The sequence below is a fragment of the Athene cunicularia genome, assembly GCF_003259725.1.
Source record: "Athene cunicularia isolate RWA chromosome Z unlocalized genomic scaffold, athCun1 chrZ_part1, whole genome shotgun sequence".
NCBI classification, from domain to species: Eukaryota; Metazoa; Chordata; class Aves; order Strigiformes; family Strigidae; genus Athene; species Athene cunicularia.
Genome location: NW_020799142.1, coordinates 22,057,225 through 22,073,776, shown reverse-complemented (window position 1 = coordinate 22,073,776; position 16,552 = coordinate 22,057,225). Strand labels below are relative to the sequence as shown.

Genomic DNA, 16,552 nt, shown 5'->3' with positions numbered 1-16,552 from the left:
CCCCCCCCCCCCCCTTTTTTTTTTTTTAAGGAGAAGGAAAGAAATCAGCCTTTAAAAATTACTGAACTAGACTCCAGGATTTTATGCAGACATTAAATACTTTAAATAACATTTATTAAAACAATGGTGGTCAGCAGTCAACGGGATTTGTTACTTTATCTGCAAGAATCATACCATAAGGCAGATATTTTGTATGACGCTTGTATGCCTAAGAGATGTAATTCCTTTTTCACTTCTTTCCCTTCAAGAGAAGTGTTAATTTGTGATGTTCAAGTACCCATGGCAGCTGTACTTACTGTGCAAAGTATGCTGTATATATAATATTTTAGGAAAGCTTGCATTTAATTCCTCAAGTTTTAGTTAGTACTTCTTAGTAAAAACCTTAATGTTCATGGTTTTGGTTCTTCAGCTGCACAACATGGATTTTTCTTGCCCAACAGGTGCTGTAACTTTTTTTTTTCTTCAAGAAATTAGCATTCATGTTTTAGTGATGTTCAGGCTATGGAAACATATGTTTAGTTCTGAATTGCAGCAGCCCAGCCTTAGAAATTTTTCTTCTCATCAGCTGCTTATCATCTTAATAAGTGAAGCTGCAGTTTTGTGGGCTAAAATGTTTATGAAGTACTGCCTAATCTGTATTAGACAAAAATAATCTTGTTCCTTTCAAACCACCTGTATCACTATTTAAGATAATTTGAATTTTGACCTGAAATCTGGTTTTGGATTTAACCTCTAGTAACTGGTTAGTGATACTTCTGGTTGTCACAGCAGTTCACAAGCTTTGTATGTGTCTTTGGTTGAGTAGGATTACCCATCTTTCGTTTATGTGGCCTCCTACATAAGGCAAGCACCTTGAAGTTTCCCAGCTTCTGCTGATTAATACCAGAACATCATGGCTACTTCTTTGGGGGTTTCCCCACCCCTGTGAGAAGTAGTAAGTGATAAATCACTGAAAACCGGAAGAAGCAGCATTTACCTAGTGGAAAATATGTTTTGGATTTGAAGTATTTATTTACAATTTTTTCTTATAGAAGGTTTATCGTGTTGTTAGCCTCTGAGAGATCTCTTATACTTTTTTTTTTTAACCTAAAAGCATGTTTAAATAATGAACAGGAAAAAAGATCCACAGATGTTAAGGATTTCTGTTTTTCATTCAAAACAAAAGGTGCTTCTTTAAGGACAACATAAAAATTAATTTTAGCTTAAATTTAGCAATTGAGTAACATCAGTGATACAGAAAAATATATTTTCAGTCTGCTCAAAACTAATTCTGTCACTTAATGAGGTTCTACTATTCTGCTCTATATATGTGTTAGCTTTTGACCACGCTTCTGAATTTTACTAGGGTATGGATTGAGTTTGGGGCTATAGAGGCTTTCATGGATTCTCTCTCCAATTCATCCATCATTTTAGAGTCTAGTCTCAGCTGTTATTTGCAAAACCCAAGTATCTTAGAATCTGAATATAGTATTGACTGACTGTAGCATTCATCCATGTAGCTAAACCACTATGGTCAAAACTAGAAATCTCATGAAGTGTCACAGATAGGAACAGAACATCTGCTTAGGGACAATTTGGCTGTGGAACAAACCTGGATGAGAGCTAATGGGTCTAAATCCAGAGTCCACAATTTCAGTAGGGGTTTCCCTTAAGACTAGGATCTACAAAGTAGTCTCTTTATAAATATTACTAGTGATGGTTCAAATTATATTTCCAAATTACAGTATAATTATTACATTTTGGGTGCATAGAGTAATACTGTACTTTAGCTAGTAATTGCTGTGATTATTCTGTTAAATATAAGTTTGAATGGTCTCTGTGTGCACTCATTTTGTGTATGCTGTTGACCTCCTGTGGTTTTGTCGTTTTGAGCTACTGTTTCCAAGACATGTTGATGTGTTACTCATATTGGTATGACTCATCCAAGCAGCATGAAAAACTCATAGCTGACAGTAAACATGAAAAAAGCCTTCACTGTAAGTTAATCACTGTCTGGCCTAGTGCAAGTACTGTGTTGTCCTAATTTTAAATCATACGCTCAAAGAGTTTATGCTATTCCCATTCATTGACGACTGTATCAAAAATGTAGAATCTTACTGGCTTATTTGCAGTTTTAACAAGCAATGTATATATAAAAATTTGTGTCTCTATGAAAATACATACATTTTATATATAAGAAAAATATAAAGTGCATTTGCATAATTCCAGGCATTTACAAGGTATGATAAGTCATTGCCGTTTTAGTGAAATATAGCAATGTATAATCAAAAGCAGATTTTAGTTTTCTGGTACTGCTTGCCTACAAACTTATACTACAGTGATAATGCGTGCTAACTGTTAAATGTTACAGACAAACATGACAATTACTTGGCTTTATTAAGAATTCAGCTATCTACAAAAATTACTGCATTTGGGTCAGAATTGTTGACCTGCTTAATGTTGTTTGAAGGTGAAATGAGAAGAAAGTGACGGTTTTACCTATGATGTATTTAATACCAGACACTTTAAACTGAGCAAATACCTAAAGCATTGAGACCGGCTGAACAGTATCTTCTTTATAGCAGCTTCCATGACTTTTTCTCCTTTTAAACATATATCAATCCAGCTTTACTTTTGCCAGAATTATTTTTCCTAGACTAAAACCCAGTGTTTGAGCCTTCACGGGTGTGTTTTCTAGCTGCCTTGTACATTTTTCTGATACACTTTTTCCTGTTTGCTCTTAATATATGGTGCCCAAAATATTGCTCTTCATACAGTTTGGAAAGCAGCCTGTGAAGTGGAAAAAAGATCTTTTAATCTCAAACATAATGCGGTCCTATTAGTATTTCCAAAGGTAAAATATTCTTTTTTTTTTTTCCCAAAAAAATTGCATTACATCAACTCATTTATTCATAATTTACAGAAACGGCTTTTCTTTTGAAAGTTGTTTTTGTATTTAACATTCTGATTCTTTTTTTTGGACATCTTGTATTTCTCTGCTGGACTCCTTTCAGGTTTTGTCTATTAATGTGTGGTACACTAAAGGATTTGATCTGCTGTTCCTTTTATTTAATTTAATTTTCTTAACTGACTTTGGGTGCTCCTTTCAAATTATTGAAACATTTTGAATTCCAATCTTGCTGTCAATCTTTTAAATTCTCTTTTAGCTGGAAATCCTTGTAAGCATAGTACTGTGTGTAAATTGCAAACAAAGCTAATACATAAGTTATGGTGGCACACTGGAATGAGAGTAAACAAATAGCTGCAGTAGCTAATATGGTACTTTACTTTTTTAGCCAATTTTATCTGTTCATTCTCTGTGAGGAGTATTTTACATGTACACACAGGGACCATCAAACATTCTGATAATAATTATCATCACATTCAGAAGTTTGTATCCACACAGCAGTTAAACTTGATAAAAGTTAGAACTATCATCAGGTTACATCACTGAGTTTCAGGATAAAGTCAGGTTTGTTTCTACATCAGTAAGCGTGTGCACAGTGGGAGCACATATATAAAGGAAAGTGGTATTGAGGATTCAATAACCACACTGTTTTTGGTAAGAGTAGTTACTGACAACTAGACTAGAGCTGGTCCAGTGATTTGAATGCTCTTTAGCAATTGCAGCAGGTTAGGTGAGTTTCTGGAACACATCATCTGCTTTAGTTGCATCTCGGGACCACTCAAGACGCAAACCGATGGGAAGTGCGATGATAGGAGACTTGCTTCAGAAATGTAATAGCGCACACAATAGCAGCTTTCTCAAAAATGTTTTTTCCTACATGCCAATTATAATTCTGTGATTTTCTTAAAGTAGGAAAAAAACCTGTTTGAGGGTAATCTGGTATGTTAAAATAGAATTTCTCATTTGTATCTGGGGTGGAATGATGGGGAGAGGTTTAGATGTATAAATGATTAGCCTAAATTAGTATTGATGTACTTGTCTGAAGGTGAACAATGAACTGTTTTTACTCACTATCTTCTCACACTGTTTTGCTTACACTCTGCCAGCCAATTTTTACAGTTCATAAGATATCAATAGAAAAGCTAAAGCAGCAGTAGTGGCCTCAGGCAGTCCAACAACATAACATAAAAATAGATTGATTCTAGGGAGTGACATACTGTCATAACCAGTTAAAGTACCAATTGTCTAGTTTTATTATTGCTTAAATTTGAAAGGTGGGGGAAAAGAGGTTATATAATTTCTTTATATATTCTTCTATAGTCATCTGTGGTTGTATGACTGTTAAAAATGCACAATCCAAAATATTGCAGTTACCTGTATTAGACTGTGGTGGAGATCCAGGCCAGTTTAATAATCTATCTCATTAACAGCTTTGGATTTCAACATTATCACTATGCATTTTTTTTCACAGTAGGAAAAATGCTTTCTTAAAATGTAGTGTGATGCTTGGAAGAATTTTTACTTGTTGAGAATAAACCTAAGTATTGTTTGAATTTAAACCATCATGCTAATAAAATGAGTTTACTTAAGCACAGTTTCTGTGCAGTGTGCTCGTTTTTCAGATGGAGGCAAACAGTAGAACAGAAGCATGGAACATGTTAAATATTTCAACTTACAGTAGCCTTAATTTAACTGTTTGGTTTATAATAAACTTTGTACTGTTAACAGTAAATACATGTAAAGTTTGTGGCACAGGGCTTGATACATTTCAGTACTTTCAGAGTTGGGGTATTTGCTAGTTAGCAGAAACTTTTCATGAATTCCTCACTGAGGAGAAACTTACTGCGCTGGCTAAGAACCGAACACATGCCTGTTTCGAAAAGAGAGGACAAAGTGCAAAGCCACTGCAATCGGTATTAGTCACTTGAGTTTTTGGAAGTGCTTGGAAAAGTGTTTTGAGATTTGGACATGATAATAAAGTATCTTATTTTAGGTAGGGGTGGTAAATGTGAGATTACTAGGAATTTCTTTGCTGCTTTTCTAAGAAGAGTTGATGCTGTTCTCCTTCGCAGAAGAGACTGTTTTCCTTTCCTCAAGAGGCTAAGACATTGGCACACATTAGATTGCTCCTTTTGAAATTGGCTTTAGACATAAAAACTACATTTGTAAATCTTCAGGCTGATGTTCAAAATGGATATATATGGCTTAAATATTGAGAATTCACAATCGGTTATAGGTGTCTTTTTGTATGCGTAAATTCAACCTTGGCGCTGATTTTTCAGAGGTACAAGTTCTATGGAATCGATTGCAGGCCAGACCAGATGTCAGTTATGGGACATCTACCATTGGCAATGCCTTCTGTTTGTTTTTTTTATCTGCAGCTGTGCTGCTCTGGCAAAACATGACAGTGGGCCATCAGTGTCAATCTTTGCTTCAGAACCCTCACCTGAGCCCTGTTTTTGAACGCAGATATGCTTTGACTTCAGTGTTTTTCATCTCTGCTCAGGTTACCAATTGCCCAACTAGCAATCTGGAGTTGAAAAACTCACCAGTAGGCAGTTTACACAATTGTTCAAGCTTTCTTAGAGGCCGCAGATTTGTGTGTGTCTGGTATATATAGAAACAGAATACAGACAGCAGAAATTCTCAGGGAAGTCTGAAGTTGGTACACTTTCCCTTGTCATGAATGAAATTTCTCAGGTTTCTTTAAAAGCAGTGCCAGAAATCTGGTTTTACATAGTCATTTTTAAAGAGTTATAAATAATAAATGTTTCCTTTTATTTTCAGCTTCTTTGTAATACTGGCCATGCTGAAGAAAAGCTAGGTTTTACATATGACAGCATCATAATATGGTAAGTATTAAGGAGCACTTGAGCAATACTAGGGTACTTTAATTGTTCTAGGTGTAATTAATAAACTATTAGTGCTTTTGAGCTAGCATTTTGTATTTCTCATGTGTCTGAAATTTCATAACGTAAAACATATGTCTTATAAATATTTTAATGAGTAAAATCAGTTGCTTTCAGAGGGGGAAAAAAAACCATCCAAGTTGAAAGTGTGCATTCCTTTATTGCATTCCTCACAGATGTAAAAATACCTGTAAGTATTTCAGTACTTGCAGAAGGCGCTTTTACTAGAAATGTGCACCTAGTTTAGAGCATACACTCGATGTAGAATCAAGATTTAAAGGTACATATGTTAATTTGGTGTGTATATATCTCTGTAGCATTGTTTTCCTTGTTACTAAAATGCCCTATTTATGTATCTTCAAGTAGAATTTTCCTATATTTTGTTGCCATTTCTAACATGCTTATTTCTATAACTTCTGTGTTTTTACACAGACACTGCAAATTGTCCTGAGACTCCGCATTGGTGGCAGAAACAACTAAAATCTAGTAGTTAACATGATTTTGTGTTCTTTCAATTTAGTTATGGGACTTAAGAAGGCAAGTTTAGAAAAGCTAGTCACACTTCAGTTAACATGTTGGGAAAACTTAAGAACATTTCCACAAGGAACTACTAAGTGGTTTGCTTCAGTAGAACTGATTTTCCTTGGTAGAACTAAAAAATAAAAAAACAGTGTATTTTTGTGAATGCCTATTTTGCTGTAAGCTTTAATAGGTTATCTTCCAGTCTTACCTATATAATCTACTATATGGCTTTCTGATAGAATTAAACATCACCTAAGAGTAGAACTTGAAAATTCAGAGTTCTTTACCAATTATTTTAAAATACAAGCCTTAAAAGGTTATGCAAATACTGGTGTTTGTTTTTATAGAAGGAAGCTTGCAGAAAGATCTGCTAATACAAACACAAGTAAGGATATTGATAAGGAAGAGAGGAAAAATGGTGTTCTCAGCACTCCACATAAAGAAAAATAGCCCCTACTTAGAAAAATGCCAAAAAAAGGCTTCTCAAAAAAAAAAAAGACATATGGGAAGAGAATGATCTTGCTTAGTGTTGTTACTTTGGTCAGTCCAGTGGTTCCTCTGTGTATGTACATGAAAAGCAATTTTTTTATGCATATGTGAAGGTTATTTTGCTATATTGGTAATTTTCAAGCTCAAGGATACCACTCAAATACTCACATTTTAACAAAAATAATCATCCTGATTGCAGAAATATTTATAGGCTGAATTGTTTTCATGCAATGCAGACTTTCCAGGCAAACTTAAAAATTTTACTCTACAGTTATAGCCATTCTGCGGTAGTATTCTGTTTGCTTATTATTATTTTGTTATACAGCTATATAACTTTAAAATACTGAACATTTTGGAAATTACTGTCACATAGGCTGAGTAGAACTTGCGTGTTGTTTCTAGTTTGCTGATGTTCCCAGCATTATTGTAGATTTCAGTAGAGAAAACTTTTTGTTCTGTAGAACAAATTTGATTTTCTTTGAAAATATGAAAAGTTACTTGAATGAAAGAAATACTTGTTTTCTGCATTTGTGAAGCATGGTATGAATAACATGGCTGGAGATCCCTTCCCCCTCTCTGCTGGGGAAACTTAACCCTATCCTAGCTGAACCAGGACATAATCCACCCCTTTATACCATCTGCGTCATGTCCAGCTGCCATTTAGCAGTTAACAATAACAAATTAACAATTTACAAAGGCACAGCATAATTCATGGCATGTTCTCACCCAGAACCAAGTCCCCCTGTGGTACACATTGGACCTCTCCATCGTCCTGCATCACCCACCAGGTATACCCAGGTCCTTGAGCAAAAGCAATCTCGTGGATGGGTTTGCCTTTACCTTTGCCTGGCATAGGACTAAACCAGACCATTTTTCCCAATATATTCCTCATGCGCACCACAGGGACTTTATCCCCATCTCAGCACGTGGAGGTTTCGATTGAGCTGGGCCAGCTCGACTGGCAGATCCTCTTGTGTTGACTAGCCAGGTGGCCTTTGCTAGATGCATATCCCAGTTTTTGAAGGTCCCACCTCCCAGTGCTTTCAATGTGGTTTTTAACAGTCCATTGTAGTGCTTGATCTTCCCAGAGGCTGGTGCATGGTAGGCGATATGGTAGACCCACTTGGTGCCATGCTATTCTGCCCAGGCATTTATGAGGTTGTTTCGGAAGTGGGTCCCATTGTCTGATGCAATTCTCTCTGGGGTGCCGTGTCGCCACAGGACTTGGGTTTCAAGGCCCAGGATGGTGTTCCAGGTGGTGGCGTGGGGTGCTGGGTAAGTTTCCAGCCATCCAGTGGTTACTTCCACCATTGTGAGCATATGGTGCTTCCTTTGGCAGGTCTGTGGCTGTGTGTTGTAGTCAATCTGCCAGGCCTCTCCATATCTATATTTCAGCCACCGCTCTCCATTTCGCTGGGGCTTCACCCGCTTGGCATGTTTGATTGCAGCACGTCACATCCATGGATGATCTCTGCAATGGTGTCAATGGTGAGGTCCACCCCTCGATCTTGAGCCCATCTGTATGTTGCATACCTACCTTGGTGGCCCGAGGTCTCGTGGGCCCACCGGGCTATGAACAGTTCACCTTTGCACTGCCAGTCCAAGTCCACCTGAGCCACTCTAATCTTAGCAGCTTGGTTCACCTGCTGGTTGTGTCGATGTTCATCAGTGGCCCAACTCTTGGGTACATGGTCATCCACATGGCGCACCTTCACAACGAGGTTCTCCACACGGGCTGCAATGTCCTGCCATACTTCAGCAGCCCAGACAGTTTTACCCTTATGTTGCCAGTTGCTCTGTTTCCATTGCTGCAACCATTTCCACAGGGTATTCACCCCCGCCCAAGAGTCAGTATAGAGCCTCGGCCACTTTTCCTGCTCAGTAATATCCAAAGCAAGCTGGACAGCTTTTAGCTCTGTGAACTGGCTCGATTCCCCCTGTCCCTCAGCAGCTTCAGTGACTCGTCGTGTGGGACTCCATACAGCAGCCTTCCATCGTCGATGTTTTCCCACAATGTGACAAGACCCATCAGTGAACAGGGCATATCGCTTCTCATCTGGCAGCTCGTTATATGGTGGGGCCTCCTTAGCACGTGTCACCTCCTGTTCTGGTGACATTCTGGAATCTTTGCTCTCTGGCCAGCTCGTAATCACTTCTAGTATCCCTGGGCAGCTGGGGTTCCCTATTCGAGCCTGTTGTGTTATCAATGCAACCCATTTACTCCACGTGTCATCTGTTGCATGATGCATGGAGGAGGCCTTTCCTTTGAACATCCATCCCAGCACCAGCAGTTGGGGTGCCAGGAGGAGCTGTGTTTCAGTGCCGACCACTTCTGAGGCAGCCCGAACTCCTTCGTACGCTGCTAGTATCTCCTTCTCAGTTGGTGTGTAATTAGCTTCAGAGCCTTTGTATCCCCGGCTCCAAAAGCCTAGAGTTGGCCTCGGGTCTCCCCAGGTGCTCGCTGCCAGAGGCTCCAGGTAGGGCCATTCTCCCCGGCTGCGGTGTAGAGCATGTTCTTAACCTCCTGCCTTTCCCGGACTGGCCCGAGGGCTACTGCTTGGGCAATCTCCTGCTTAATTTGTTCAAAGGATTGTTGTTGCTCAGGGCCCCATTCAAAATCGTTCTTACGGGCTGCATGGTAGAGAGGGCTCACAATCAGGCTGTAGTTCAGGATGTGCATCCTCCAGAACCCCACAGTGCCCAGGAAAGACTGAGTCTCCTTTTTAGAGGTTGGTGGGGCCATGGCTGTTACCTTGTTTATCACTTCCATTGGGATGTGGCGACGCCCATCTTGCCACTTTATTCCTAGGAAATGAATTTCCCTTGCAGGCCCTTTAACTTTCTTTTGCTTAATGGCAAAGCCAGCCTTCAGGAGGATTTCAATTATCTTCTTTCATTTTTTAAAGACCTCCTCGGCTGTGTTCCCCCATACAATGATGTCGTCAATATACTGCAGGTGTTCTGGAGCCCCACCTTTCTCCAGTGCAGTATGGACCAGTCCATGGCAAATGGTGGAGCTGTGGTTCCACCCCTGGGGCAATCGATTCCAGGTGTACTGGATGCCTCTTCAAGTGAACGCAAACTGTGGCCTGCACTCTGGCGCTATTGGGATGGAGAAGAATGCGTTAGCAATGTCAGTCGTGGCGTACCACTTGGCTGCCTTAGACTCCAGTTCATACTGGAGCTCTAGCATGTCCGGCACTGCAGCACTCATTGCTGGCATAACCTCATTCAGGCCACGGTAGTCCACAGTTAGCCTCCATTCACCATTAGGCTTTCTCACTGGCCATATAGGGCTGTTGAAGGGTGAGTTAACTTTGCTGATCACCTTCTGGCTTTCTAGTTGACGGATCAGCTGATAGATGGGGACCAGGGAATCGGTTGGTGCGGTACTGACGCTGGTGCACCGTCCTGGTAGCAATCGGCACTTGCTGCTCCTCAACCTTAAGCCACCCCACCACTGAGGGATCCTCTGAGAGGCCGGGTAAGGTGGACAACTGTTCAACCTCCTCCAGGGCAGCTACACCAAAAGCCCACCGGTACCCTTTTGGGTCTTTGAGTACCCTCTCCTGAGATGGATGCCCTGTGCATCCTGGGCACAGACTGGGCCAGTCACAATGGGGTGCTTATGCCAGTCCTTCCCAGTCAGGCTCACTTCATCTTCCAGTAGGGTCAGCTGTTGGGATCCCCCTGACACTCCAGAGATGCAAATAGATTCAACCCCACTGTAGCTCGATGGTATCAGGGTGCACTGTGCGCCAGTGTCCACCAAAGCCTTATACTCTTGTGGGTCTGACGTGCCAGGCCATTGGATCCACACTGTCCAGTAAATCCCATTATCCCTTCACCTGGCTGGAGGCAGGGCCCCTCTAATCCTGCTCATCATCACTCACTTCTTGCAAGAACGATTTACTGGTTCCCTCAAGAGAGTCAGACATAACATTGGCCATTCTGTTCTGTCTGTGGAATTTCCAACTGGACACTGGAGCTGCGCTTTTCTTGGAGGACTCCCCTTTTGTGATGGTCTTCCCTTTCAGATGCTCTGCTCGTGCAGCTAGGGCAGCAGTGGGCTGTCCATCCCACCTCCTCATGTTTTCTCCATGGTCACGGAGGGAAAACCACAGGATGCCTTGTTGTGTGTATCTTCTGCTGCCTTTCTCTTGGATGGAGAAACGTTTACTTCTAATGGCTGAGATATTAGCCCGTGCAGGTGGAACGTAGGACATGTCCTCTTCCATCTTCTGGACCCTCTGAGACAGTTCCTCCACAGTTGAGACCAGGGAATGTTGAGATGAGGGGAGATTTCCCTCATATTGCCGGAGCTTGCCAACCACTCCATCCACTGTTAGAGTGTGGGTGTCTGTCCACCAGGACACTATTGCCAATGCTTTTGAGTGTGCTTCTGGTGCGCTCTTCAGGAACTTTTGCCACATGAGGTGTGTGCAAGGGGCCTGATCTGGGTCCATGGGTGACTGCTCATCATTCAGATCACCATAAACCATATCAAACACAGCCAGTTCCCTGAGGCTCTGGATGCCCTTCTCAATGTTGGTCCATTTGCTCAGCTGACATAGGATATCATCCTTGTAGGGGTACCTCTCCCTTACACTGAACAGGAGTCGCCTCCAAAGGCTGAGGGTTTGAGTCTGTTTCCCTATTTTACTATCAATGCCAGCCTCCTTGGCCAAAGATCCCAGCTGCTTGGCCTCTCTCCCCTCCATTTCAAAAGCACTGGCTCCATTGTCCCAGCATCGGAGCAGCCAGGTGCAAATCTGCTCGCCTCCCAGGTGGCTGAAATCTCTCCGCATATCTCGCAGCTCAGTTGAGGATAGAGATCGGACGATCACCACTGGCCCTTCCTTCTGTTCCTGTGCTGGGCCTGGCTCATCCCCATCCCCCACTTTGCAAGCTGACTTTCTGGTATATTTGGTTTTCTGTATCGAGGTGACTGATACTGGCACTGGCTGGCGCTCTGGCTCAGCTGCTGTGCTGGTGGAGGCGACTGATACCAGCTCTGCCTGTTCCCCTGGCCCAGCTGCTGTACCAGTAAGTTCACTCTCAGATCCTGCAGGCCTTTCTCCCCCTTGAGGGCAGTGAGTGGTATTAAAGAGGACACGGTAGGCATGGGCAATTCCCCAACACATTGCACTGAGTTGTGTTTTCTGGGTTTTGCCAGATTGGTAACACACCCTTTCTAAGCACTCCATCAGCTTATCAGGGCTCTGTGTTTGTTCGGGAGTGAAATTCCAAAGCATTGGAGGCAAACACTGACTCAGGCCTTTGCCCATCTTTTCCCACACTCCTTGCCACTCACTATTATCTGACCTCGGGGTAGGTTTCTGGGCACTGCTGCTGTTAGAGAAGTGCTGCATGGCCAAAACCGAAATCAGGCAGACATTCAGAAAACATTGTGCCGCAAACACACTGGCCTGCAGGCTCCAAGGATAATTGAAACTCTCAAAACCCAAGAGGATCACTTCCCCTGCCTCACCCATAGAGGGGATGAGACCCCTAACAAAAGCCCAAACTGCAAACAGGTACAGGCCCACCCCCCACGTACAGCGATACAAACACATTAGAAGCAGTCAGTAGCCAGTATAACGAAACAAGCCCCTTTATACATTTTCCACCGACAACAAACATTAGCACTGGGAACGCACAGTAGATATAAGGAATAATCCAGCCCCACCACACAAGCAAGTGGGCCAGCATTGCAAACATTTTCTTATCAAGCAGTACAAATACAAACAGAAAAAAAAAAAATTGCACCCAACAGATTGCTCCAACACACTCTGGTCGGGGTCTGTCCCTTTTTGAACCTTATTTCAAACCTCTTGTGCCCCATGTTGGTGCACCAAAAAAGGCTGTGATGGTTTAGGCCCTGCCGGGACTGGAGACCACATTGCTGTTGCACTTTCCCCATCCTCAGGCCGGACAGTCTGGGAGCAGGCACAAACCCCGGGGTTAAAATAAGAAGAGATTTAATAAAACAATGTGATAAATGACAATCTGAACAACAACAGTAGCAATAATAACAACAATAAACAGTAATAACAGTAAATAAGACAAAAGATATTCAGAGAAATACCACAATGGATACAGACAGCCCGCCGTGTGCTCCCCGCAACCAAAGCCGCAAAGGAAAAGCTTCCCCATGTCAGACCTGACATCAGCATGATATGAATAACCCGGCTGGAGATCCCTTCCCCCTACTGGGGAAACTTAACCCTATCCTAGCTGAACCAGGACACTACTGTGTCATAGTTCTCGTGCTGCATCATTCTTACATTCTTAGATGTCCGCTGAAAGAATCCTACAAAAATATGTGACTGTACGATGGGGTTTTTTTCTCTCCCTTTGTAGTCAAGGAAAGGGCAGATCTTTTGAGGGCATTCAGAAGGATAATGTGCCACTTCATACTTTCACACTCCCTCTAGAGACCGTCAGTATCCTACTACTTTATACCTAGATAATGAATTTAGGCAACTGCATTAAGATCACGGTTGTGTTTAGGAAATCTCACTTCAGTGTGAGGAAAATGTCTTCAAAATCTATCTAAAGAGAGATACATTTTGGTTACATGTTAAAATTAAATACATAGAAATCTGTACTGTGGGGGCCTTAAGTTATGACTGTCGTAATTCATGTAAACCTAACACGGTGCAGTAACATCTTTAGTGAGTGGTGCATGTAATTACTTAAGGTGCACATTTATCTTTGTTAGATGTCAAGACATTGTTTTAAAGACTCATACTTATGGGTTCTCAGTCTAGCAGAGGAGGAAATCCTTTCTACCTGTTAATTTTCTTGGACTAATATTGCGTGCAGCTGTTTTGTCAAATAACAAGTGGCATACAGGTTTCGGTCATATATCATTCCATGGATGCACAAGCTGTTCTTCGGGGAAAAAAAATGATTGTGACTTTTTCAGATTAATATATTGTCTACATTTGCTGACAAGGTGAAGGTTTGCCTTCTAGGCTGTACAAGAGAATATCTCAAAGATAGAAAAATAATGCAGTACATTTCTTTTTAAAAATCAGACTTCGTATTTTAAATGAGTAGGTAGCAGATGGTGAAGTCTACTTTCTGCTAATAATTGTTTGTCCCCCTTGTTTTCTTCATTGTAGTCTGAGGTTAGCCTTATTAAATGAAGCAAAAGAGGTGCGAGCAGCAGGATTGAGAGCCCTCCGCTATCTCATTCGAGACTCCAGTATTCTCCAGAAGGTGCTAAAGTTGAAAGTGGATTACTTGATAGCCAGGTAATTTTTGTCTTTCTTCTTTTTGTAAATGGTACAGTGGTAGATCACTTGCATTTTCATGGTTGAGACAGGTGAGAAAAAGTGTTTTCGTATCTTTTTAGATTCTTGGTATGTAGTTTTACAAAAAAATTTGTAGTTTATATACAACCCATGACACAACAGAAGAATACCAAAGGTCAAACTAACAATGAGATAATAAGATCAGCATGATGAGTTGATGTAAATATTAGCATTTCTAGTGATTCTGTTAAAATCTTGTTGGATTTAATATGCAAATATATATGTGTGTGTTTCTGTTTATAAATATAGATACATAGTTTTAGTGTGCTGTTTAGCTTTGCTGGAGCAAAAGGACTTTTCTGATGGGAGAACACAAAACTTGTTGATGTGAAACATTACAAATATTTTGTTTAGACTCCTTTGAAATGACAAATGCAGCTAGCTCAGAAAATACTTGTTGAAGCTGTTATGCCTTGCCACTGTGTATTTGAGAACATCCTAGTGATTTAATTATAGTGAAGATAACTGAAAAATATAAACTGAAGCTAATTGATCAGTCATAATGAGTATGCTTGCTGAAAGAATTTTTAAACAATCAGTCATAATATTTTATTCTGTTTATTCAATTGTATAAATATTAACATGATATGTTAACAGTTAAGGTATTAGTGTTGTTATAAACAAAAATGTATGTTAACTTTTTTAGGTGCATTGACATACAGCAGAGTAATGAAGTAGAAAGAACACAAGCACTTCGATTAGTCAGAAAGGTAAAATCTAACTATATGTGGTCGTATCAGCTGTGCCAGTTACTGACTTCAGTTGCCATGCCAGTACTGACTCCTGATTTTCTCCATCAGCAGGTTTTTTTTTTCACACAGTCTGTAATACCTTACCTTACTTTATCATGTGAGAATAAATTATAGCTGATAATTCAAAAGAAAGAAGGAAGGATAGTGCTGTTACTTGTGACTAATCTCTTACCACTGAGAATCTTGTGTGGGCTAGAAAAATCCTGCTAATTTGCCTTTGATAGAGACCATACTGTTCAAGATTTGGGAAAAACTTAATCAAATTATGAATGCAAGGATATAAGAACCCTACCATACGAATCATACAATGATTTAACTGCATTGTATAATGTGTTTAAGCATCTATGAATCAAGTCTGGGAGATTTTCTGCCATATGGGAGATTTTCTGCCATCAATGAGGCAAATTGCTATGGCTGGAATAATCAGTTGAAGGAATTTTTCTAGCCTTCTTTCTTTAATCATAGAGGGTGATGCTATCTGTAGTTCTTTTCTAAGGTACACAATAAAACACAGTTATTCTGCTATCATTATTATGTTGTGTACCCATGGATATGAGATGTTTGAAGCTATGGTAGCTGCATTTTCAAGTTCATCCTAGAGAAATTGGCATATGCAGCTACTGAAGGTATTTTTTTCAGGCAACTTAGTATTCTGCCTTTCTATTGGACTTACTTTTTTTTTTTTTTGTGTGTGTGTGTGTGTGCTTATATTCTTCTACTGAGCATCTCAGGAAAAACTACCAGAGACTTAAGTAAGGTTTGAAGTAGTTGGAAGAATTGTTCCTCAGGAGCACTGTGTGTGTTTAATCTGTTTTGTGTGTATATGAATTTTTTACATTCATGTGTTTTTAGGTTGAAAATATGGAAGTTTGATACGCAGTTTCTTTTCTTATAATGAGCTTACTTGGTATCTTTCTTACAGAATAGACAATATGCTTGATTAACAATTGCACCAATAAGAGTTGTAAAGCTTCAACACCACTACCACCCCAAACACAAACAAAAACCACAACCATAAAGGAATCTATCCTTGAGGAAGTCACAATGTATAAAACTTCTTTGCTAATCTACTTTAAAAAAAGAGCTTCAGTGTAGAGTCAGAATACCTTAAATCAGAAGATGGAATGAAAACACATAATTGGTTTGGATCAGAAATTTTTCTGCATTACTCCTGGACTTTTTTGAGCATTTACTAGTTGAGCAAAGACTTCTGTCTTTAAAGAGACAAGGGAAAGCAAGAGAAATAAATCCATTATTTTGATTTGAAAAAATGAAAGATAAACATTTGAAAAATCATACAGCTGACTAACAGTGCATTCTCCCCCCCCCCCCCCCCCCCACCCCCCCCAGGTGATGCACATACATTAAATTTTTTACTATCAATATATATTTGGGGGTTCTTTTATTTTCTCTTTTTCCTACGACTGTGAGTTTACACATTGGAGATGTCAAAAATGAGGCAGCACTACATTTCTTTTTAGGGAAGAGGGTCCTTAACTCAAAAGCATTCCTGCCTTTCTCCCTCACTCCAGCAGCTTCCCTGGGAAAATTCTCACTAAGAGCGAGGAAGCCTTTGTAAAATCCTTGGCCATGTGTTTTGTGTACATTTGTCATCTGGCCTTTTCCTTTTTTCTTTTCTTTTTTTTTTCCTTATTTCTTTTTTTTTTTTTT

At 40.3% G+C, this 16,552-nt stretch overlaps 1 protein-coding gene across 1 annotated transcript in view; it reads left to right on the top strand.

Moving 5' to 3' along the window:
* RICTOR (RPTOR independent companion of MTOR complex 2) overlaps window positions 1-16,552 on the top strand; it is a 101,151-nt gene that overhangs the window by 28,166 nt on the left and 56,433 nt on the right. Inside the window, exons 3-5 of the mRNA XM_026865377.1 lie at window positions 5,675-5,739; window positions 13,938-14,069; window positions 14,776-14,839. Coding sequence (XP_026721178.1) covers window positions 5,675-5,739; window positions 13,938-14,069; window positions 14,776-14,839 — 261 coding nt within the window. The remainder of the gene's footprint in view (window positions 1-5,674; window positions 5,740-13,937; window positions 14,070-14,775; window positions 14,840-16,552) is intronic.